The following is a 25873-nucleotide window of genomic DNA, read 5'->3' as shown; positions in this document are numbered from 1 at the left end:
GTGTTTTCTTTGAAAGTAAAATCTCAGCCCACATAAATATATCAACAACAGTGATCACAAAACGGTGTATAACTGAACACAGTAGTGCAATTTTTAACCAGGTCTTCCCATTAACACCTGACCTGTCCAGAGGGTCAGTCAATGAGCTCGTCAATAGCTTCAATGCTAACATGTTAAATGTAATGGACACTATTGCTCCCATTAAGGTGAAGGTTATCTCTGGAAGGAAAAAGTCTCCATGGAGAAACTCCACACTGGTGAAAAATGAAAAAAGAGAGTGTAGGAAAGCTGAGCGCAGATGGAGAAAAACAAACCTCCAGGTTCATTATGACATTTATAAAGAGAAACTTCACAATTATAATTTACAACTGAGGAATGCAAGGAGGTCCTACTTCTCTGACATCATCACTAAAAACAGCCATAATGCTCGGGTCTTATTTTCTACAGTTGACAGGCTAACAAACCCTCCTGTGTCAGTGGCAGCTGAACTTCATTCGACCATGGCCTGCAATGACTTTGCCAAATTCTTCACTGAAAAAATCCAAAAAATTAGACAAGCAATTGGTACATCAACAGCAGATCCAGGATATGTACTGTGTCCACCAAAAAACTGTTTAAACACCATGAAACAGTTTCAACCTATTAACAGCAAAGACCTGGAGGACATCTTAGGTCAACTGAACTCCTCTTCCTGCTGTTTAGATGTCCTGCCAACAAGTTTTTTCAAAAAGGTCTCAAAGACTTTAGAGTCAGACCTGTTACAGATCGTCAACTTTTCTTTATTATCAGGTGTGTTTCCAGAATCACTAAAAACTGCTGTAATCAAACCTATACTGAAAAAGGACAATCTTGACAAGACACAAATGAACAACTACAGGCCGATCTCAAATCTCCCGTTTTTAAGTAAGATCATTGAAAAAGCAGTTTCCCAACAGCTCAGTTACTTCTTAAAACAGAATAATTGCTACGATGCCTTCCAGTCAGGTTTTAGACAGAACCACAGCACTGAAACCGCTCTGACCAAAGTGTTTAATGACATATGTCTGAATACAGACAGTGGAAAAATGTCAGTCCTAGTTTTACTGGATCTCAGTGCAGCATTTGATACAGTTGACCACAACATATTACTCAAACGACTGGAGAACTGGACAGGTCTTTCAGGAACTGTACTAAACTGGTTCAAAACATACGTAGAAAACAGGAAATACTTTGTATCAATAGGTAACTTCACATCTGAGCAGACAAGTATCACATGTGGAGTTCCCCAAGGTTCCATCTTGGGACCCCTTCTGTTTAACATCTACATGCTCCCACTGGCACAGATTATAAAGAACAACAAAATAAACTACCACAGCTATGCAGATGACACACAAATATATATCACAATGTCACCAGGAGACCGAGGCCCTGTACAGGCTCTTGGTAAATGCATTGAGGAAATCAATGACTGGTTGTGCCACAATTTTCTCCAGCTAAACAAAAACAAAACTGAGGTAATAGTCTTTGGCGCCAAAGAAAAACGACTACAGGTCACCAGAGAACTTCAATCTATACATCTAAAAACCACAAACCAGGCGAGAAATTTGGGTGTAGTGATGGATGCAGACCTAAACTTAGAAAAACACATTAAGACAATAACAAAGTCAGCTTACTATCACCTCAAGAATATATCAAGGATAAAAGATCTGATGTCTCAACAGGACCTGGAAAAACTAGTCCATGCATTCATCTTTAGTAGGCTTGATTACTGTAACAGCATCTTTACAGGTCTACCTAAAAAATCAGTCAGACAACTACAGCTCATTCAGAACTCTGCTGCTCGAGTCCTCACTAAGACCAAAAAAGTGGACCACATCAGTCCAGCTCTGAGGTCCTTACACTGGCTGCCTGTCCGTCAGAGGATAGACTTTAAAGTTCTGATGCTGGCCTATAAAGCTCTGAATGGTTTAGGACCAAAATACATCAATGACCTCCTGACCCAGTATGAACCATCCAGATCCCTCAGGTCATCTGGATCCGGTCTTTTATCAGTTCCCAGAGTCAGAACCAGACACGGAGAAGCTGCATTCAGCTTTTATGCTCCTTATATCTGGAACAAACTCCCAGAAAGCCTCAGATCAGCTGAAACACTCAGTTTATTTAAATCCAGGTTGAAGACTCACCTATTCTCAGCTGCATTTGAATAAAGCACCAAATCCACACTTTAAGCTTAAATTTCAAAACTTACATTTAACTACTGATTTTATCTACTGTTCTGATTTTATCTGTTTTGATTTTATATACTGTTGTTTGTTTGTTTGTTTGTTTGTTAATTAGTTAGTTAGTTTATTTGCTTGTTTTATTCAATTTTAAATCATGCTTTTTATTTGTTCTTGTTTCTAATGTCTCTGTAAAGCACTTTGAATCACCTTGTTGTTGAATTGTGCTATACAAATAAACTTGCCTTGCCTTGCCTTGCCTTGATAATAAAAATAAAAACTCATCGGTGCACTGGTTGCTCAAACCTCTGACCATTAACTCATCAGTGTGAAGCTTCAAACAGTTGACATCCTTCTGGCTTCTGGTCCCCGTAAGAGATCAGGCTCTTGATCTTATCTAATCCTTTGTGGTTGTGACGCTGACCTCTGCTGAACCTGCAGAGTAACCAGCTCAAAATCAGTTTACGTAATAACTGACCCGTGCAAGCATATTACTACAATTTTAGGACCATAGCTTTTATTCTGTCCAGAGTCCAAAATAAATAACTCATAAATAATAAATTTCCTATTTTGCTCAGGTAGCAGTGCCTAGTAGAAAATGCTAATACACTGTTTGCACGGAGGCTAAAATAAACATCGCTGTGACACTTTTAGTCCTTCAGCTTTAAAGGGCGAGCCCGAGGACAAGTTTCTGTGGCCTTTAACAATCAGAATTGTTTACAAAGAAGTGCACAGGATTAAAACTGAGTCATAGCCATGGTTTTAATGCATATTAAACAGGTTACACACAAAGGAAACCAATGAATTATGATAGTGCTCTCAAATGAAGCATTCTAGAAACAGGCAGAACAAGGGTAACAGCAGAAATGTCTTTAAATCTGTGCATTGCATAAGGGAACAAAGGTCTGTTTTTAACTGTAACATGTAGTTTTCACTTTGGAAATTTTAAAAAAAGGGAAAAGTTCCTGCATCGTGTAACAAACTACATGATGTACATGCACGTCATCTGAGTTTGGCCAATGAGCCATTTCGTCACATTTTACGTTAAAGTGAACTTCTGTACCAACATATATCACAACCTTAATTGTTGCTTTCCTTTTGTGGTTGTGGAACTGTACAAATGAACAGAAAGATTCTGTGAGCTAATTATTTCAATATGATCGCTGATTTTACGTTTTGAAAAAGGAGTGGGGTGACGGGGCTGTGGGAATAAAGACTCCCATGCAAATTCCTCTGCAAAATTCAAACTGATGCTTATATTTAAAAGAAAAATAATCCATGGGATCAGTCTTAAAGTAAGGCTATTTTACAACATTTCTAGAGAAAGTATATTTTCAAAATATACAAGAGTTGCCATGTCCGACAGCAGCAGAATTTTTTTGTTCCACTCTTCTACTTTGTCAGAAGGCACAGGCACAAACCACAGCCACCACCACTATGTTGCCAATTGTTGCCAGGACAGCAATCCACAGCCAAATGGTGTCACTGGACACTTTGCCGTCATCCTCGGCTTCCGAGGGCCGCGAATAGCCAGCGTTGAGGTTGGACGTGGACGTCTGCAAGGACGTGTTGCCGTTGTACGGAGAATCCATGAAGGCCCCGCTCACAGCCGGGAATTGCTGCCAGGCAAGTAGAGAAAGAAAAACAAAACTGGGTGATTAATAAAGTCAGGTGCAACAAAACGAATGACAAGCTGAAATATGCGATTAAATAGGGTTTTAATCTGGTACGCAATATTTTAAGGTCTTTAACCTACAATGTAGTGATGAATTGGTGATATAAAAATGAAAAATATTGCAAGTGAGCACCGTTTTCAGTACAACATAAATAATAGAGTGATGAAAGGCACAACTGGAAAATGATATTTTCTGTTCAGGTTAAACAAACAGCTGCTCCTGGTCTCAGGAGAGCTAGCGTACAGTGACGAGAACGCAGCATCTCAAAGGGATTAATTCTCAGACGGATTAACAGTCCGTCACATGCTTCACGTTACTAAAAGCTGCAGAGGCAAACACAAAGAGGATGAAAGAGAAAATCAGAAAGCAAACAAGGCACAAAATGAATCCCATTTTTAGTCTCAGGTGGAGGTGTTTGTCCTCTGTGGGCTTTCATATTATCCCATCAGACAGGAAAGAGATGCAGCCAGTATTCGTAGAAATACGAGCACATGCTCATGTATGTTTACGCTCTTCTTCCAGCCCTACGCACACATTTACACGCATGAGGTCCAAGCCACCTCAAGTTTTAGCCACTTGCTTAGGTTATGTTGCTGTCACTATTCATCCCGGAGGTGTGACACACACGCACACGAGGTTGAAACTCAGGATGCGTCGGCGTAATCCGCTGTAACGTTTCTCACAAACTCACCAGAACACCCAAACACAACCACACAGGGTGTCTTATACTCTTAAAGCAGAGACTGCACAGTCTGCGATACAAACAGACAGCCCAGTGACCATTAATAATTCTAGTTTTCACCCTGACAGATGAAAAGTTCAGCTGAGTTTGACCCTTGGACTTGTAGGTATTTAGGCATGTTAAGGAGCCGTTCTGTGATTGCTGAGCAACATAATGTTCAAACTTGACTGTCCAAAAAAGGTGAGTCGGATCTGACTGTGTCTGGAAATGTTCATTTATTTGACGTTTATGTCCCCATCTACCCTCTCTATGACCTAACTCCAGATGTGACTTCAGGGCAAATTTCACTCATACAGACATTTTTTGTTTTTTGTTTTTAAGAACTCACTTCGTTATCACTGAATATTTACAAGAGAACTCTAGCTGAGTTTAGTGAATATGCTTTCTGTACAAGGGAGCGGATATTTTTACCTTTGTGAAGTTTAAACGCTAATTTTGAGGAATGAGCAAAGAGTCATTTGAAGCATGACATGAGAACATGGTTCAAATGCCTGCTAGTTTTAACTAGTAAGACTTCTTCTGTCTTCACACCAGATAAAGTACACAAGATTTAATGTTTGTTTGGTTTTATTTTAGTTTTTGGCATGAACTATCTTTGTATCTCATCACTCTTTGACCAGCTATTGGGCACAAAGACAAAAAACTGCCAAACAAATCCAGATTCAGGCACAAATATTGAACATAATGATGTATAAAACAGCTAATCCTCGATTTCAATGCATAAAAATCCACTGATCACACGGGGATCAAGCAGAGCTTAGGCTACATGTCCCAGCCAAGCAGATCGCAGAGCTTGTAGTGTACATATTAAATCCAGCGTATGTACAGTATGATGATGTTTTCCAATATACACGATCGTTCATTCCCAGCTGTCTCATCTTATCCAAAAGCAGCTGCATGTTTTCATACCGTCCTTGAAAAAAAGGAAGAATTTAAAACATTGCAACCATTAAGATGTGGCAGCATAATTTATGAGAAAACTTTGTGAGTGCCCACAGACGCCATCTAATATCTATATTTAATTAAAACTGCCTCCTGGGATTTTTCACAAGTGAATGCAGGTTTGGAGAAATTTATCATAAACCAAGCAACATGCAGTCTAATCATACAGAAAATCTAACCATATACATATATAATAGGGGTGCAACGATACTCGTATCGATACTGAACCGTTCGATAGAGTGCTTTCGGTTCGATACACATATGTATCGAACAATACAAATTTTTTTATTTATTTTATCAACTTTTCTTCTGACGATGCTGTCTGTGTTGAGAGCTCAGTGGATCTGCGCTCGACTCTTTTCCAAAGATGAGTGATTTCTCGGTTAGATAGATTTGTTTTGTTTTTTATTTTGTTGTTTCAGCAACATTAAATTTAAAAACTGTACTTTTGAGTTAAAATATATATTTATAATTTTAATAAATGACAAATTAAAAAGGCATGAACTTTTCTTTTGTATCGAAAAAATATTGAACCATGTCACCAAAGTATCAAACCGAACCGAACCGTGAATTTTGTGTATCGTTGCACCCCTAATATATATATATATATATATATATATAAAATGAAGGCAAAGCATACTGTAACAGTGGGAGTGGTGAAATCGCTCACTTTTTCATTAGAAAGTCTGTGCCCAGAGGCAGTGTCTTATTCTGCGAGTAAAAGGAAAAGGTCATCAAGAAAAGCAGCATGAGCATGAGCAAGTGTTATTACACCACATGGTTGGAGGACAAATTATCCAAAGATATAATGAGTTTGTTTTTAGGATGACACAGTCTGAATTCAAATAGTTTCATATACTGTACGCTATGACTCCGCGTGGTCAACTGAAAGTGGAAGTCGGGTCGTACTGTATGGGTGCTAACACATTAAGATCTAATTTCTGATTTTAGTTCTTTTTTTTTTCATTTTACCTTTATTTGTTTATTTGAGAAAAAAAGCTCAGTCTTTGGATGGAAAATCTGATATTAAAAGCCTGTGGCGACACGAGAAAGGATTCGGCAAATGAGTTACAAATTAATGAATTAATGAACCGCGGCACATGCAAATGCTGTGCTCTTAGATGTGAACCAAAGACATCCACTGCAGTATTGTACTACAAATACAATACTTTTCAGCAGTGTTTTTACATACAACCAGCCACACACACTTAACCACACATCTACTCTCACACACAACAAGCTTACAGTCACTGCACTGAGCAGTGTGAAAAGGCAGCAATCTGTTCAGTCACATTAAAGTTATATAAGGAAGTGACGTCTTTCAGTGCTACAGCATCTTCATAGTTTTACTTTAAGTGCTGTTTTTTCACACTTTAGCTCAACATTTTCACTGTGTCCCAATCTCAGAATTGTATGTGTCTCCAGCTAAAAACGACTGTGTTTATTTCTGGATTGTGCATTATAAGATCTAGAAAAATCTAAGCTTGTACTGCAAACTGTAAATAAAGAAATCTAAAGAAAGACATTGAGTGTATATCGTGAACCATATCAGAATTGTTTCAGTTAATTTTCTGTTAAATATTGGATTTATCTAACTCATTGTTTTGCTTTCATTTTTTAGCCACTATACTATAGTAGGCGTGGTATAAAAAACAGCTTTAAATTCATCTGCAGAATTCATCTCCACAAATACGCTGATATATAACTGTATCTTGATCAGTATGATATAACTGCAATAGAAATGTTGCAAATTAAGTCATATAATAAGTGAGGTTAATCCTCTTCTAACTGGATACCGCACGGACTGAGTACTAGATAACTGAGATTTAATTACAGACCACACACATCTAGAAGAAATACCAATCACCAATCACACTCAGAGTGAGAAAGTGATTTAGCAGTGATAGAAACACACCTTCAGTCAAGAAAAAAGCTAAATAGAACCCTAAATTAAAATACATAAATAAACATAATCTTAATGCATATCTAACTCTCAACAAATAGACAATCATATTCAGCCTGTTGCTGGTCCTGAAAATACAGATCACCTTCTTGTTCACTCTCAAACGCTCTAAAGTAACAAAACAAGTCAAGTGCAAAGCTGCTGGGATACTGAATTTGAGAATGCACCTTACACATGCTTGATCCTCTGTAAGTGTCTGTAAATTCGTCCAAGTTTAACATGCCTTGCATCTGATGCACGGGACATTTTGTCATGCTTTTGATACCAAGAGCAATCTCCATTAAGATCATACGAGTGATTAAAAGTTTCCAAGTGATTCCAGGAATCCTTATACAAAAATCGATGTATCTAAAACACACCATATAATGACAAACAAGCTAGAAAGAAAGTATGAAAACAGAGAGTTGTACCTACTGCCGGCTGTATGCGAAGAAAGAAACCAGTTCTTAGGATGCGGTCTGTCTCGTCCTACGCTCTGACTTAGAGTGCATCCAGAAACAGAGAGGAGCTGCGCTTCATGAGAATGAGAGACCTAACTGCATCTGAGAGAGACACAGTATACACTGAGAGAGAGAGACAGAGAGAGAGAGGTATCCTTTCCAGTGAAAGTGAGAGATGAGTGTACACTGTGAGAGCATGTGTGTGTGTGTGACAGCTATAGAGATCCCACTGTGAGAGTATGGATGTAAAAATGTGCGTGGGTAAGGGTGGGAGTGGTTTCATCTCCGAAACAGCTGAGCTGGAGGTTTCTAACCTCACTCTGACAGACTATTTATGTATCAGTGAAGGAGAGCCCTGACGGACGGCGAGAAAAGTGAAAAATGATGTTGTTCAGCCGCAAATGAGAAGAGCAATAGAGCGGAGGTTTGAGATGCATCCACTAACAGATTTGAACCAGCGGCACTGTGAGCACTCGGCATTCGACTCAGCTTGCTTAGTCAAATGCATGTTGGCATTTCGGGAGCTCGTGTACAAATATTAACAGCATTCATCTGCATGTACGAGTGAAGCCATATGGACAAATTAGAGAACATGTGTGTAAGATAGCATGTCTCGCAGCTTGTGTGCGTCATGCTCTGTGAATCCATGCAGAAGACAACTGTCTCAACATGCAAGTTGTCTCAGTCATTGTTTAAGACCGCCGTACTCTTTGTTAAAACATGAACAAAGGGTTGGTCAAGTATTTGCACTAATACACAGCAACAGTGCCTCCTGCTCATCCAGTTCAGGGTTAAGATGGGTCTGGAGCATGTCACAGCTGTCAGGTCACCAGTCTGTCGAAGGGCCAACACAGAGAGACAGACAACGATTTACACTTTAGATTCACCAGTTAACTTAACATGCATGTCTTTGGACTGTGGGAGGAAACCAGAGTAACCACAGAGAAGGCATGCAGGCACAGACAGGACATGCACACTCCACACAGAAAGGTCAGTGGATTTGAACCCAAGACCTTCTGCTTTGATGCAAAACTGCTAACCGCTAATACTAATGCTTAATTAGTAATTCACAAATAACTACTATATTATTAGTTACAAGCCCCAAAACAGAAACATACAAGTAAAGGAATGGAAAGAGAAGATGTTTGCAAAGAAATAAAGAAACAAGAATCAGAGCAGGTCTTCTGCCTCTTAACTTTTCACTTCCCACCCGTCACGCCGTAATATGTAAACTTTTATCCTCCTAACTCTATCCTGATGTTTGCCTGAGACTTCTGCCTCTGCTTCTACAAATCTTTATGCCCTGCTTTTGACCTCCTCTACATCTTTCTCGCTCTTCAAATGTAGTGACATCATCACCCATAAAATTAACACATTGCTGTTTTGCTTTCCTTCTCACATCATCTAACCTGCTATTTTTTCCTCCACTATCCTTTCATGAATCTCTCCCTATTTCCCTGTGCATCACTTTACTCTCTTAATTCAAAGCATGATAGTATCATCCCTCCCTAGATGATGTAGCGTATAGTGCTGCAGGACTTGTAGTACTGCCGAGATATATCTATATATATTAGAATTAGAGATTTCTTCTGTTCATCTGCTTAGAATACGTTGGCATTTGAGTCTACTCTCTGTGCCCATCTGCATGTGCATCCTGTTGTTGCTTAGAGTGAGGAAGCACATGTGTAGCCTTTATGTTTCTGCATGAGCATATGTGTTGGCATTCATTTGCTTGTCTCTGCTCTAAATGAACAGGTGCAGGAAATGCATGCCTATGTAGATATAAAGCTTTATTCTGTGTGACTGTGTGGTTGCATACACGTGTAAATGTATATGTGTCCAGGACAGGCATGGTTTATAAAGTTATGTAATGTGCTTCTACACTGAGGGCAAATAGAGAAAGCGCCTTTTGTAATCCCACACTCATGTACACACAAGACACAAATGAATGCACACACATATGCTGCAGAAACACGCATTCATCAATCACTGAAAGCGCACAGTTATCTAAAATTAGAGGGGATTGAAGTGAAGAGAAAAAAGATGGAGAGAATAAAGAGGTCCATACTCACAGATGTTTTATTAGATATTCGTCTTCAGAGACGTAGTGTATCTTTATATTTAAAGTGTGTTTCAGCTTTATATGCAATATCTTTAAAGACTGGGAAGATTATGTTTTCATTTCACCTTTGACAGGTTAGATATTGCCATAACTGGGATCTTTGGTCCATGTGGTACTTATTTAAGAGAAAAACATGGATGGAAGAAAAAGGGGAAGAGAGAAGGAGAGACAGAAGAGAGAAAAATAAAAGGCTGAATAAACAGCCTCACAGCATCCAGCTGTTCATCTTCTTTGTGAAACATCTGTCATAAAATTACAGGCAGTGAAAGCAGAGGAAGGGGAAGAAAATACAGATGAAAATGATGCTTAGCTACTTCTTTATTGATAAAGTTTGCACAGTTAGCTCTGGACTGCTCTGTACCCTCACTAGGCATTTTCTGCATGGTTTTATTATATAAGGAATGTTATAATGTGTTATCTATACATTAGATCTGTAGAATCTCCCCCCAAAACACTTCTGTAACAGAAGAGGCTCTCGCTAATAGGCACAGGTTAGTTAGCATGATCCAGAGCATTTTAAACATGCAATCTATAGAGGATTTATATCTGATGAACCAGCAAACATTTCTACCTAAAAATGTACTTATTGGCTACATGATGTTATTCTTTAATAATAAATCTGATATTTGTTCAGTAATGGAAATGCTTATTTTAAAAAATGTCAGAGATGCATAGAAAAGAAAATAATATTCAAAATGAACCAGTTCTTTGATACAGTCTTCCTCCAGCCATCTATCCATGTTGTTCTAATTCGGTGTCTTGGGAGATCTGGAGTCTATCCCAGTTGTCAGGTCAAGAGCTGAGGTATAACCTGGACAGGTCATCAGGGCTAACATTGACAACTCATGCTGACACTCACACCTACTACCAGCTACCACCCTGAGCACACCCAACTTTACCTGATCACAAGTCTCAGTTTTACTACACAAGATAATTTAAATAAATAAATAATCAAATGGAGTAATAAAGCAAGCTTGAGTGGCTTATGGTTCTGAGGCCACGGCACTGGGTTATTATTCTGTGATTAAAAGAATAAAAGATCAAAAAGGTACAATATATGCAAATCATTAAATTACATTTGTAGAGTTTTACAGACCTGCTGATATTGTCTCCTGCTTGCAACAAGCCTTAGAGCCTTTGAGACAAACCTAGTTTAACTGAGTTCATTTTAAATCACACCCAAGACATGATGGTTTGCCCTGAAATAAATGACACCAAGCAAACTAAATCAAAATGTAGTATGCAGCTGAAAATAATTTCCATAATTTATAAGTTAATGAGCCATGTGATGAGAAGAAATGTCTAAGGCGAACTTTAGCTGAATGAATTCATGATAAGAATTGAAGCAGCAATTGTGCGAGGAGAGGGGGAAAAGAAACAAAATGAGCAAGAAGACGAGAGAAAGAAAAAAAGAGATGACCGCACTCGGTGATGAGCAAGTGCGAGTACTCTGCAGAAGAGCCTGCTCTTATGGCTGGTTGAATCTTTGCTTAGTTTTGCTGGAGGCTTCAAATCCTGACTGACAAACAAAGAGCAGCATTCACTCAGTTATTGTGTGCTTCAGACACACACACATACAGTATAGGTAGTGTAACTTAATGTCACTTATGCATTCAATTGCAAAAAAGGATTAAAGGATTTAACTGAATTTATCAGTTAAATACAGTGGGGCAAAAAAGTATTTAGTCAGCCACCGATTGTGCAAGTTCCCCCACCTAAAATGATGACAGAGGTCAGTAATTTGCACCAGAGGTACACTTCAACTGTGAGAGACAGAATGTGAAAAAAAAAATCCATGAATCCTCATGGTAGGATTTGTAAAGAATTTATTCGTAAATCAGGGTGGAAAATAAGTATTTGGTCAATAACAAAAATACAACTCAATACTTTGTAACATAACCTTTGTTGGCAATAACAGAGGTCAAACGTTTACTATAGGTCTTTACCAGGTTTGCACACACAGTAGCTGGTATTTTGGCCCATTCCTCCATGCAGATCTTCTCGAGAGCAGTGATGTTTTGGGGCTGTCGCCAAGCAACACGGACTTTCAACTCCCGCCACAGATTTTCTATGGGGTTGAGGTCTGGAGACTGGCTAGGCCACTCCAGGACTTTCAAATGCTTCTTACGGAGCCACTCCTTTGTTGCCCGGGCGGTGTGTTTTGGATCATTGTCATGTTGGAAGACCCAGCCTCGTTTCATCTTCAAAGTTCTCACTGATGGAAGGAGGTTTTGGCTCAAAATCTCACGATACATGGCCCCATTCATTCTGTCCTTAACACGGATCAGTCGTCCTGTCCCCTTGGCAGAAAAACAGCCCCATAGCATGATGTTTCCACCCCCATGCTTCACAGTAGGTATGGTGTTCTTGGGATGCAACTCAGTATTCTTCTTCCTCCAAACACGACGAGTTGAGTTTATACCAAAAAGTTCTACTTTGGTTTCATCTGACCACATGACATTCTCCCAATCCTCTGCTGTATCATCCATGTGCTCTCTGGCAAACTTCAGACGGGCCTGGACATGCACTGGCTTCAGCAGCGGAACACGTCTGGCACTGCGGGATTTAATTCCCTGCCGTTGTAGTGTGTTACTGATGGTGACCTTTGATTATATAATCTGATTATGTTCGTATTTTTGTCTTTTTCCTATTCATGATGATGTTTGAGCGCAGAGGAGTTCACAGGGAGCACGCCATGTGAACTCCTCTGCACTCAACCATCATCGTGAATCCTGGTCTTGTTATCACTTGAACAACCAAGTCACGCTGCCATGTAACAAAATCACATGTACATGGATTACTGAATGTGTTACCTCATAGGTCATCTGACCTTATCAGGAATGCTTCTGACGGTTGTATGAAGCCAAGTTATAATGTAATACATAAAAGGAAACACTGAAATATTGCACCGGAGATTATACTACACTGCCAAGATATCATAGAAAATGAATGAAACACGTCACTGCATTAACATTTAAAGCCTCGGTAATGTGAATAAACGCAGACCAGAATGATACAGAACACTGTTAGACGGTCTAATGCACAACACTGTCGAATGATTGCTTTTTTCCATGTGCTCTAGCCAGGAGTTGCTTCCAGCACGATAGCATCTTGATACTTGCCCAGGAATAAGAAAATAATGACAAAACATGGTCCACTTACACCTTTAATACATCAATTGTTCCATATCCAAAGTTCCAGGTGAAGATGTAAATTAAGCTTCGGTTGCTCTGCATCAATAAATAGCAAGTGCTACAGAGGAGGAGTGAGCATAAAAGGAGTAACATTTTTATGGGCTGTAATTTCAAATGAAACTTTTCGAACAGCTCAAAAAATATCACCAAACATCCAAACCATTTTTGCAATTTGTCACAAAATGTCCAAAACCGGAATTTCCCAGGGAGACAAAGAGGTGCAACACTGAGAGATGAAGATTGAGGATATGTTAGAAAGATTATTATTAATTTTTATTTTAAAAAGGTAAGGAAATTTAAATCTTACATCTGATGCCCTCATTTATTTATAGTTTTTAAATAAGATATTTGATTCTACATTGTGATTATTAATTTTTTTTTTTATATCAAATTGAAGTATCTAAATTTTGTGTTATTCAAAGGCTGCATGAAAGTTTTAGGGAGTCTGATATAGTTTAATGCAGGCTAAACTATTTAGTTTGCAGTATTGTTGTACAGCTTACAGTAATGCACTGTGTTGGATTGGTGCAGAGCAGGCTGTGGTGTTCATGGTCAATATTGAGTTACATAAATAATAAATAACTTGAAAAATTTTATATTAATTTCATGTGTCTAGGGGTTGAAAATCAGCCATATATCTTGTGAAACATCTACTTATATTTTGTTAAAGTCAGTTAGGCGAGTCCATAAAGAGCAGTGAATACTGAAGTAACAGCACAGCTGATTACTGCCTGTACACAAAGAAAAATCTCCAGGAGCTTGCATTACTTTATGATCAGCCCACCTGTCAAATCCACTTTAATCCCTCATATTATAAACACCCAGCACGCCCCTGCGGGCGGTTTATCCTCAAGCTCGGGTCCTCTACCAGAGGCCTGGGAGCTTGAGGGTCCTGCGCAGTATCTTAGCTGTTCCCAGGACTGCGCTCTTCTGGACAGAGATCTCCGATGTTATTCCCGGGATCTGCTGGAGCCACTCGCCTAGCTTGGGAGTCACCGCACCTAGTGCTCCGATTACCACGGGGACCACCATTACCTTCACCCTCCACATCCTCTCGAGCTCTTCTCTGAGCCCTTGGTATTTCTCCAGCTTCTCGTGTTCCTTCTTCCTGATATTGCTGTCATTCGGAACCGCTACATCGATCACTACGGCCGTCTTCTTCTGTTTGTCTACCACCACTATGTCCGGTTGGTTAGCCACCACCATTTTGTCCGTCTGTATCTGGAAGTCCCACAGGATCTTAGCTCGGTCATTCTCCACCACCCTTGGGGGCATCTCCCACTTTGACCTCGGGACTTCCAGGTTATACTCGGCACAGATGTTCCTGTACACTATGCCGGCCACTTGGTTATGGCGTTCCATGTATGCCTTGCCTGCTAGCATCTTGCACCCTGCTGTTATGTGCTGGATTGTCTCTGGGGCATCTTTACACAGCCTGCACCTGGGGTCTTGCCTGGTGTGATAGACCCCAGCCTCTATGGATCTTGTACTCAGAGCTTGTTCTTGTGCTGCCATGATTAGTGCCTCTGTGCTGTCTTTCAGTCCAGCTTTGTCCAGCCACTGGTAGGATTTCTGGATATCAGCCACCTCCTCTATCTGCCGGTGGTACATACCGTGCAGGGGCCTGTCCTTCCATGATGGTTCCTCGTCTTCCTCCTCTTTCTTGGGTTTCTGCTGCCTGAGGTATTCACTGAGCACTCGGTCAGTTGGGGCCATCTTCCCAATGTATTCTTGGATGTTCGTTGTCTCATCCTGGACTGTGGTGCTGACACTCACCAGTCCCCGGCCCCCTTCCTTCCGCTTAGCGTACAGCCTCAGGGTGCTGGACTTGGGGTGAAACCCTCCATGCATGGTAAGGAGCTTTCTTGTCTTTATGTCAGTGGCTTCTATCTCCTCCTTTGGCCAGCCTATTACCCCAGCAGGGTACCTGATCACGGGCAGGGCGTACGTGTTGATGGCCCGGATCTTGTTCTTACCATTCAGCTGACTCCTCAGGACTTGCCTGACCCTCTGCAGGTACTTGGTGGTTGCAGCCTTTCTAGCGGCCTCTTCATGGTTCCCATTTGCCTGCGGGATCCCCAGGTACTTGTAACTGTCCTCTATGTCTGCAATGTTGCCTTCTGGTAGTTTAATCCCCTCAGTTATGACTACCTTCCCTCTCTTTGTTACCATCCGACTACACTTCTCCAGTCCGAAAGACATTCCAATGTCATTGCTGTATAGCCTGGTAGTGTGGATCAGTGAATCGATGTCTCGTTCACTCTTGGCATACAGCTTGATGTCATCCATGTACAGGAGGTGGCTGACAACTGCTCCGTTCCGTAGTCGGTATCCGTAGCCAGTCTTGTTAATGATCTCACTGAGGGGGTTCAGGCCTATGCAGAACAGCAGTGGGGACAGAGCATCTCCTTGGTAGATCCCGCACTTGATGGTGACTTGTGTTATGGGCTTGGAGTTGGCCTCTAGTGTTGTACGCCACATCCCCATTGAGTTCCTGATGAAGGCTCTTAGGGTCCCATTGATCTTGTACAATTCTAGGCATTCCAGTATCCAGCTGTGGGGCATTGAGTCATAGGCCTTCTTGTAATCAATCCAGGCAGTGCACAGGTTGGTCAGTCTGGTCTTGCAGTCTCGGCTGACTGTTCTGTCTACCAGTAGCTGGTGTTTTGCACCTCTGGTATTCTTGCCAATTCCTTTCTGTGTCCCACTCATGTATTGACCCATGTGCCTGTTCATCTTAGCCGATATGATGCCTGACAGGAGCTTCCATGTAGTACTGAGGCAGGTTATTGGTCGGTAGTTGGAGGGGACCGGTCCCTTCTTGGGGTCCTTGGGGATCAGGACCGTCCGACCTTCGGTTAGCCATTCCGGGTGTCTCTCGTTAACTAGCAGCTGGTTCATTTGTGCTGCCAGACGCTCGTGGAGTGCAGTCAGCTTCTTTAGCCAGTAGGCGTGAACCATGTCGGGCCCTGGTGCTGTCCAACTCTTCATACTGGAGACCCTTTCTTGGATATCTGCCACTGTGATGGTTACTGGACCCTGTTCAGGGAGGTCGCTGTGGTCTGCCCTCAGATCCACTAGCCACTGAGCATTGCCGTTATGGGTTGCGTCCTTCTCCCATATGCTCTTCCAGTATTGCTCCGTCTCCAGCCTTGGTGGTGCTGTTCTCTTATTATTGTTCCCTTGCCACTGAGAGTACACCTTTGCTGGTTCTGTGGAGAACAGCTGGTTTATTTTCCTGCCTTCTATCTCTCTGGTGTACCTCCTCAAGCGGCTGGCCAAGGCTGTGAGTCTTTGCTTGGCAGTTTCCAAGGCCTCAGGTATGGACAGCTTGCTGTATTTCTTATGCACCTTCTTTGTCGCACCTTTCTGCAACTCTGTTAGTTGGCTAACCTCCCTCCGTGCTACTTTGATCTATATCTATATATATATATATATATATATATATATGTATATATATTAGGGGTGCAACGATACTCGTATTGATATTGAACCGTTCGATACAGTGCTTTCGGTTCGGTACGCATATGTATCGAACAATACAATTTTTTTTATTTATTTTATCAACTTTTCTTCTGACGATGCTGTCTGTGTTGAGCGCTCAGTGGATCTGCGTTTGACTACTCCGCCTAGGCTGCACTGTCGCGTGAAGATCCACTAAGCGCAGCGCAAGCTAGCAAAACAGGAGCTAAGCTCGTTGCAACATGGCAACTACCTCAACGCTACCTGAAATTGAACCTCCCCCACTCTCATTCAGATCTGGTGTTTGGAACTATCTTGGTCTCCATGTGAAGCGTGACCCTGATGGTAAGTGCGTCATGGACAAAAGTAAAACAGTATGTTGGATGTGCCACGCAATGCTCAATTTGTGGGAACTAGTGCATTAGCGCAGTTAGCTTGTTAATGTGTTGACGGCGTCCAGCCCCACGCACGGGGTGATCCACGGTAACTTGTTAACGGAGATTTGCCGCGTTATGGCGTTAATGTCATTTTAATGAGATTAACGCTGACAATAGTGGGAACACAACGAATATGACTACACATTTACGCCGACATCATCCTAGTGTAAAGACAAGTGGAAGCAGACAAAAACAACAAGCATGCATGCTACAAACTTTAACCGAGTCATTTAGACAGCCGTTAGCACATGATTCTCCTTATGGGGACCTGATATGTTTAATATGCTGCCCAGAAGAAGCGTATAGTATAGCTTTTATTTTGGAAAGAGCCATTTCTCTGTAATAAACTCTCTTTTCCAAAGATGAGTGATTTCTCAATCAGATAGATTTTTTTTTTATTTTGTTGTTTCAGCAACATTAAATTTAAAACTGTACTTTTGAGTTAAAATATATATTTATAATTTTAATAAATGACAAATTAAAAAAGCATGAACATTTTTTGTATCGAAAAAATATTGAACCATGTCACCAAAGTATCGAATCGAACCGAACCGTGAATTTTGTGTATCGTTGCACCCCTAATATATATATATTAAAGCATACATTTAGGCAATGACATGTTCATTGCATATATCAAGTCTAAACTTAAATAGAAGATAGGAAATAGGAACTGTTCATCAGAAGTTAATTATCAAGTTTCTAAGGTGAAGTGTGAGTTGACAGTTGAATTATTTATGTAGCAATGTGCAGTTGTGTCCATCCTGTCTCATGTCTGACGTGTGATACTAATCTATCATGCCAACCATTGTGAATGAATAAAGCATCACAGAGGTTATAGTACGCCGCAGGGCATTTATGTGTCCTCCCCTCCGTGCCTTTATTTGTCATGACTTAAGTTATTTCTCAAGGCTATCTCAACCCTGTGCTGAAGGAACAAACACGTGAGGTGCTTCATGCAATGTTAAACGACATACAGACATTCTTTGAAATCAACAAAAAGACTTCCCAAACAATGTGAAGCACACAAAGTAGAAACAAAGAAACTTTGTAGGCACATTTCATACACAATGGCTAGTTTGGATTTACATAATTACATAATAATTGCATAAAAAAATTAAAACACCTTTAAAGTGCAAAACATAAAACCTTGTAAAGTATATTAAAATCAAGGAACCCAGTTTAAAGGAAATGTAAAAATAAAGAACCAAGGCAAAAAATAAGACACTACAGAAGTTTTCTCTGGAAGCTCGCTCCATATTTATAGTGCATGCTACCTTAACGCTTAATGCTTTTTCCATCTTTATGTCAAGACAGAACCTGCTCTGTAGTACATGATCATGCTCTGTCATAATATATATGAAGTACAGATAGATAGATAGATAGATAGATAGATAGATAGATAGATAGATAGATAGATAGATAGATAGATAGATAGTGTGTGTGTGTGTGTGTGTGTGTGTGTGTGTGTGTGTGTGTGTGTGTGTGTGTGTGTGTGTGAATAAATTCACTATAACACAAAAATGTCTTGTGCAAGTCCAGCAGTCACATGTGCAGTCGATGATGCTGCCAATGTCACGTATTTGTTAAGGCCGTTGTGATTCTTTGCCATGTTGTTTGGGATGATGTGAGCCCTGAATACTGATGACATATGCTTTACGCGGAGGTCAAGTAACGGGTGGCAGCTGTTTGACTAATGTGCTGCCTGGGCATGCCTGAAAAGAAAGTGGGGTTCAATTCCAGGAGAGAAGATGTGATACTTAAAAAAAAAAAACTAATTCCCTTCCTATTGTGGTCCTATATTGATCATTATTTTAAAAAATATCAAATATGATTGCAGTTAAACTACTTAGATTAATGTAGTTTTACTTGTCCTCAGTACTGGACAACTGGACATCAGTAACAGGGAACTTCTTAATGCTGAAAACAAAATACAAAAAAAAAGTATGATCACATATTTTGGTCATAAATGTGTATTCAGGCAGAACAGCAAACGTATTAGTAGTTTTAGTTCTCAGTATTACATACATGCTTTACTTTACAGCCCTGTAGTTCTGTATAGATCACTGTATGAATGTGGGTAACTTATTTGTTAAACAAAGCAATACGAAAATCTGATCCATGTTTCTTTGTTTTGGATGAACTGGAAGAACGAGCTGCTCGTGATGGATCCAATTTGCTGTGTGTGCTACGCAGATGTCGCTCCGAAGCATCTGATAAACTCTTTAGCAGATGGTAATCTGACCTATATTTACATCGCACACACTTTGATTGGCATTGCTTAATTAAGACCAGTCTAACAGTCACTCCCAGAAAGAAAAAAAGGGGGTTGGGATTGAAAGAGAGGAAAAGGGTCAACAGAGGAGCAGTCTTGGAGGTTTGCTGCTCAAGGACACGCAGCATCTACAGGATTTGACAAATACATATTGAAAAAAACATTTCACTTGTTTCCTTTTTCTTTTAACTCTTCTGAAAGGTCAACCTTGAATTAGGCGGATTATGAAACTGATTTCTTTGCCACTATATTTTGTGCCATATTTAATGTAGTGGAAACATTATATTTACATCCTTCATCAGCTCAGTTATGACCTTTGAGCCTTTCACTTGAAAATACGTTCTTTTCTTAACAAAGTTTTGGAGATGCGTGGTTTTGACGATGTTGCAACACTGACAGTTAGTGTGGGGTGATTAAAGACCACACATTGAGCACATCTGATGAACTATCTAAGAACAGATGGCTATCAGATGAGGCTTTCCATCAAACTCCTTCAGCCAGACAGAGTTCACGTCTGGAGCAGAGAAGCTCAATGAGTAGAGGATTAAAGGGAACTACCACTCAATTGAGGGATATAAAACTGTTTATTATTGGTTGAAAGAGTTTATATTTTAACCTACAGCACACATGCAGAAAGTCTAACCAGCTGTGTGGAAAAGCTTTGAGCTTCTGTTGCCATTACTTGAGCATGTCTTTGCACTGAGGGTGTGTTGATTTAGTGCCCATAAGCAGATGGTAACAGGAGACTTTGCACAACAGGGTACCCATCAGGAAATAGGTACCCAATCTCCAAAACTACTGTGTGTGATACAGTGACATCTCCTCTTTGTGCCTTTGCATCATACTGTTTGATATATGAAAGCTATTTTTGCCAAATTGGAAAAATTATTTATTTCCCCAAACAGCAGGTTTTCAGATGTGATAAATAAATACTTCTGTGGCATATTTCATCGGGAGTCTATTAAACTGTGTCTGTTATGAATGAATGCTGTCACAACCACTATCTTTTTTTACATTTTGTCCAAAGACATGTAAAAAAATGGTTTCTAACTGTCAATAACACTATTTAGTCCTTAAAAAAAATCCTTTAAAAATGACCCGTCATATCTGTAAGTTAATTTATCCTTTCCACATAAAGAAAGATGTATCTATTTTATATTTGCCATTAAATAATTATGATTTTTTTTTTTAAAAAGACAAGCTAATAGACAGCCTAGTTACTCAAATATTTTCTTATGAAAAAAGTAAAAAAATCATCTTTGGAGATGCACTATAGATGCTTCCTATTGCAAATAAAGCACTACAGTAAAAGTGACTCAGTTCCTCAAAGAGCACATTCAGTGATAATAGGAGTTTTACTGTGCTTGCACTTAAAAGCCTGTGGACATATTGCAAAACACATCTGTAGGCTTTATAGCCCTCCAATACCCAAACGGGTCACTACTGCAACATAAAACATTGCCCTCAGGTTATAGCTAAAGCTCAAGATCATAATTCAGAGGCTGGGAAAAAATGAGAGAAGAATATTCTTTCATGATTCAGAGTAACAGGATAGAGGCTGCTGTGTTAACCTTTAAAGAAAAAAGTCCAAGTTCTTATTTTTGTAAGCATGTTGTTCTTTGGATGCTATTTTAATGAAAGACTTTTAAATGAACTTAGTGGACTGGAAAGCTTCACTGGATAAAAAGTAAAATGTTGAGTTGCTGATGTGCAAAAACTGCTTCATTCATGCATCCTGAAAATGGAAAGCCCTCTATCTGACAGTGATGTGATTTTTTAAATTATAACACTTGAAGGCAAATCAACATACAGCAAAGGAATATGCATTCAGTTTGAGTCATGTGAGCAGTACCCTCATGGACAACGATGTCTTTGTGAACAAAGCTGTACCCCAAATTGTTCTCAACTGTATTTCAGTCCATGTGAGTGTATGGCTCATGGATACTTCACTCCACTTTGTTAAGAATTGGCAGAAAGACGAGAAAAAAGCAGCGCTGATGTGACTCAGTTGTTTAAATCAAGCGTGAGTCCTTGCTCGCGTGTCTACTTTGGGAGAAGCTACTGCACAGACTGCTTCTGACTCATATCTGTATGTCTGCTCTGTCTAAAATTGTACAAATAATGTGCAATTTTGTACTCTTCAGTGTACAAAAAGTTTTCTAATGATTCAGTGACTCAGTCTACACACTGTAGCTACAGTTCCCAAGTAATAATAAAGGCTGATAAAAGTAGACAGTGTGGGATCTGTACTTTGTCTACTTTTATAATAATTTCACTACAACACACTATGTCTGGAAAACCTTGATTACTATGAGATCAGGCTGTGGGCTTTTAAAGCGTTGATACTGGACAACATATGAACATTTGACCACTACAGCCAGGGAATCCAGTGGATGTAGCAGAAGTTGGTGGCATGGTCACTGTAAATGAGTGCAAAGTTGTTCTAAATGATAACCAGTTTTTAATAAAGGTCATCGAAAGGCATAGGTCCCCTGTAATTAAATGGAATTCCACTGTTAATTTTAAATTACAATTTCATTATATTTACCTACAAATTCTTAAAGGTAAGAGTAAGGGGGTCACAAATCAGGTTTTTACTTTAAACGAATCAATACTATAAGGAAATTTTAATATTTAAAAATTTATTACAGTAATAGTGTGCAGTTTAATGGTAATATTTCCCCATCTGACATCAAAAGTACACTGTACTATGGAGTGGATTCACTTTGCCTTTTTACACCTTTAGATTCATTAGGTTGTTGTGTATGATGGGTTTTTCTATTCGTCTCTGTACTTTTATTTTACTAATTAAAATGTGATAAGGACTATTCTTGTTTTTCAGCTTACAAGAAAAGAAATACCTGTAAAAATTTGGTCTACGTGACTTTATAATGATGGAGCTGATTCTAACTCGGTTTTTTCTTTTCTTCCACTGTTGTGGTTTAAATTTAACTTTCAGACAGAGGTTTCTTCATGCTTGTAAAACACATGGAAGCCAAGGTTAAGCCACTCCATATCGTACAGTGTACTTATGACGAAAGACTGGGAAATATTGTTTGTTTTAAGCAAAATTGCCCAGAATTTATGCAGTACTTCAAATTTCTTACAGTATAATTTGTGTACCCTATTCTAGGGTAGCAAATCATCCTTTAAGTACTTCTAGGTAAATATAAATACATATTAATTTCAAACAAAATACAGTGAAATTCCATTTCATTACAGGGGAAGTATTATAACAGTGTTACCTCTTTGTCTTATGATGACACATTTTTATCCTGATGGGAGTGCTCTCTTCTAAAATCACATTGTCTCAATCAGTTTCTACCATGATCCAGTATCTCGTTATCTCCTCTTTAGTAAAAAAAAAAAAAAACTTTTTAAATATCCTTCTAAAAATCATAAAGTGAGAGCTTATATGGATAACCATATTTCTGTTTCCTTACCTGTGCAGACATCAGTGATAATTCCATTGTCCCGGGGTCAAAGGTTGCCAGCTAGAGCATCTAAAGAAGGCGGTCTTTAAAGTAGAAGTCAGACAGCTGACAGCAAAGAAAATAAAAGGAGAAGAAAAACGAGTATGAGGGCTTCAAAACGGCACTGCTGTGCTTCACTCAGTGTACTTGTGAATGCTTTTCATGCTTCACAGAAGAGTTTCTTCTCTCAATACATGTCTCTCTCTCCCCCTCTCCCCCCCCCCTCCCCCCCCCCCCTCACTCTCTCTCTCTCTCTCTCTCTCTGCCTTTGTGGATGTGCATGTTGCACATAAAGCATGCTGATATGGCTTTGGCACTAAACTCCACGTCTTCCTGTTACAACTTACTTTGGATTGAACCCCATAATCCCAAAGTGGATCCTTGAATTATGAATGTATTGCGTGCATGTTTTTTTTAACCCCATTATAAAGGAGTCACAGGCTGTGATTAAATCATGTAGATAATAAATATTTCCCCTATGTGTTATAGGTTATTATTTTGTTATAGTGTCTCTTAAAAATGTATTTTTGGCTCTTTGGGTGAGGGAAACCTTTGACTATAAACAAAAGTTTCCATTTCTGGTTTGTGTTTAGTATCTTTTGAAATGCAGCACACATTTAAATATGCATTTACATGTTTAGAAAGGTCCTAAAACAAAGTTTAAAATAGTCTCTTGGAGGATTTCCTCTTTATGTTTTATATTGATTTAGGTAGGGTAACAATATCTTAAAGATTAATTTACAGTTTTTTACAGACGCTAGGACACATTTCCCAATACTTAGGTCACTTTTGCAAAACACTTCACACAATCCTCCTAACTGACCGTCAGCTTGGCAAAGCAGTTCATTTCACATTCAAAATGCACTACAACTACCAAAACACTTTATTCAGGTCTCAAATAAACTCATTCTTCCAGAACACTAGCAAAGGTTGACAGCCGACAAACACACTTTGTCACCCACAAAACAATGACCTAAAAAACACTAACAACATGTAGCATTACACAGCGTTTTCTTGTGTAAACCAAGGACACATCTCTGTTTATAATTTCAATATATGTTACTGGAATGAATCAGACATCATGCAGAATTCGTTAATATTTGTTTATGTATTTTTATTTTTTTGCACTAAGTAATCCCAAAATACAAGAATTTGTATACACACCATCCACTGATACACATACAACAGTAATGCTAATCTACTCGGTCTCCTCCATTTGGCCACAGGTTGTCATCCACATCACATCTTATGTCATCTAGGGCAATACACCTAGGAAAGAATCTTCTGGCATGCCAGAATTGAAGGAGTTGGAAAATTGAAGGAGCAACACCTGTGTAGATGTTCATCTACAATGAGAATCAGCTGTGGCTGGTTAAACTGCATTGTTAGTTTAAAATATGTTTCACTAAAATATTGCTGTTGGATTTTGCTGTCTTTTCAAGTTTTGCATTGTGTTATTGTTTTGACCATAAGTTTAACAGTTTTGAAAACAGTATGTAAGCACATGCAAAATGTCCTGTACGTACAAAGGTTTTTGGCAGTTGTTGTGTCTGAGTGAGAAGATAATTCATGAAATTTGAGAGATGTAGTCATTGAATGCATTTTGTGCCAAAACAATGATAACCCACATAGACTTCTGTTGTGCTCACTGTGTGAGGAGTTTTGCAAACGTGACCTAAGTATTGAGAAATGTGTCCTAGCGTCTGTAAAAAACTGTAAATCTATCATTAAAAATTTCTGAAAAACAAAATGCAATAACTTTCCTGTTATTCAGTTCTTATTTTCAAACACTAAGTACTGATGACCATCCAGAAACAGCTAATTGTTTCCTGCTTTATATACCCCATGATTATTTCAGCAATAATGTTTTCACATCCAAATGTACCAGAGTGCAACAACAATAATTACACTACCTGGGACTCTGTATGCCGTACAAAGAGATACTTTTTGATGATGATACAAATTGCCTCTAATGACTGTAGACCTCTATAGTACTTTGTGCCCTTTGCAGTGATTTTCAAATGCATGACAAAATAGTCCCTGCTCTAACCCATGTGTGTGTGTGTGTGTGTGTGTGTGTGTGTGTGTGTGTGTCATAATTTAGCGTGAGAAAATTACTCCACATTTATGTGCCCTGCATGTCCATGTGTAGGCCGGGCTGTTTCAGAGCTTCGTTGTGCAGTACAGAGTTTGTCACGGTGCCTGAGGGCTGGTGACTCCAGCTGTCAGTGGAGAGAGTGAGACACAAAGTCAACTTAAACAAAATGTGTACGATTCGAGAGAGAGGAAGCAGATCCACAGATTGAATCAGTTCGTTGCCAAAATTAGTTTGTGTGCTCACATCATGTTTATCAGTTAAAACCCACAGGAAGAAATGTGGTTTTACTGGGTACATTTCTTTATCACACTTCCACGTCCAATCACTGTAAAACACAACTTTAACAAATACAATAAAAAAGACATCATAGCCACAATTTTTTTCACATATTGTTTTTTTTAATAAGGCTGTTGTGTGAATGGATGAATGAATGAATTAAAAGTGCTATATATTTAATAAACACTGTGAAACCCCTAATATAGAGAGTAAGTTCTTTACATTTCTTTTAATCTTTTTAATACGTGCATAATCGTTTTTCATAGACTACACAAAATGAGGGAAATTAGCGCTTTAAGGGTGATGCATTAAATGTGCGTCACTTGATTTATTTATTTATTTATTTTCTTTGCCACTTGGGGGCAGTAGAGTCGCTGCACAGTCTCTGAATGGTGTGACCCCCGCATCTTTTGTTCACTGTCGTGTAAGCAGCCACGGAACGCATTCTGGGGGCTGGGTGTTGGCTGTTCTTGATTCCTGTAAAGGCCAAGCTATTTTATGTAAATCATCTCCAATGCTGTGTCTGGAAACTCCCCAAATGCTTTTAAACTAATCGTATTTATCTGAATAAAAGTGAA

The 25873-nt window shown here is 39.4% G+C and overlaps 1 protein-coding gene across 3 annotated transcripts; it reads right to left on the bottom strand.

The window, feature by feature from the left end:
* Positions 1–2946: 2946 nt before the first annotated feature.
* On the bottom strand, positions 2947–23057 carry LOC146653976 (uncharacterized protein C14orf132). 3 transcript variants are annotated; one of them, XM_085380959.1, is made up of 2 exons: positions 22892–23057; positions 2947–3817 (listed from the first exon to the last, which is right to left on the bottom strand). In XM_085380959.1, exons 1-2 carry the CDS (start codon positions 22916–22918, stop codon positions 3599–3601), a joined length of 246 nt encoding a protein of 81 aa, XP_085237085.1. In that variant the 5' UTR covers positions 22919–23057; the 3' UTR covers positions 2947–3598. The 3 variants fall into 3 exon arrangements, 1 of the variants encoding a protein (XP_085237085.1); XR_014907343.1 differs by lacking the exon at positions 22892–23057 and adding an exon at positions 7932–8170 and having other exon boundaries at positions 3681–3817; XR_014907344.1 differs by lacking the exon at positions 22892–23057 and adding an exon at positions 7936–8170 and having other exon boundaries at positions 3685–3817.
* Positions 23058–25873: the final 2816 nt, after the last annotated feature.

The sequence above is a fragment of the Rhamphochromis longiceps genome, linkage group LG14, assembly GCF_057381845.1.
Source record: "Rhamphochromis longiceps isolate RC_006_pf linkage group LG14, R_longiceps_female_GT1.1, whole genome shotgun sequence".
NCBI lineage: Eukaryota > Metazoa > Chordata > Actinopteri > Cichliformes > Cichlidae > Rhamphochromis > Rhamphochromis longiceps.
Note: the sequence above shows the minus strand (reverse complement) of the source record. Positions and strands in the feature narration are given on the sequence as shown.

Coding starts and splice junctions, on each gene's coding strand:
- LOC146653976 (XM_085380959.1), bottom strand. CDS start 22,918: ATGGAATTATCACTGATGTCTGCACAG. Junction 3,818..22,891: donor TATCACTGATGTCTGCACAG/GTAAGGAAACAG, acceptor CTTGCCTGGCAG/CAATTCCCGGCTGTGAGCGG.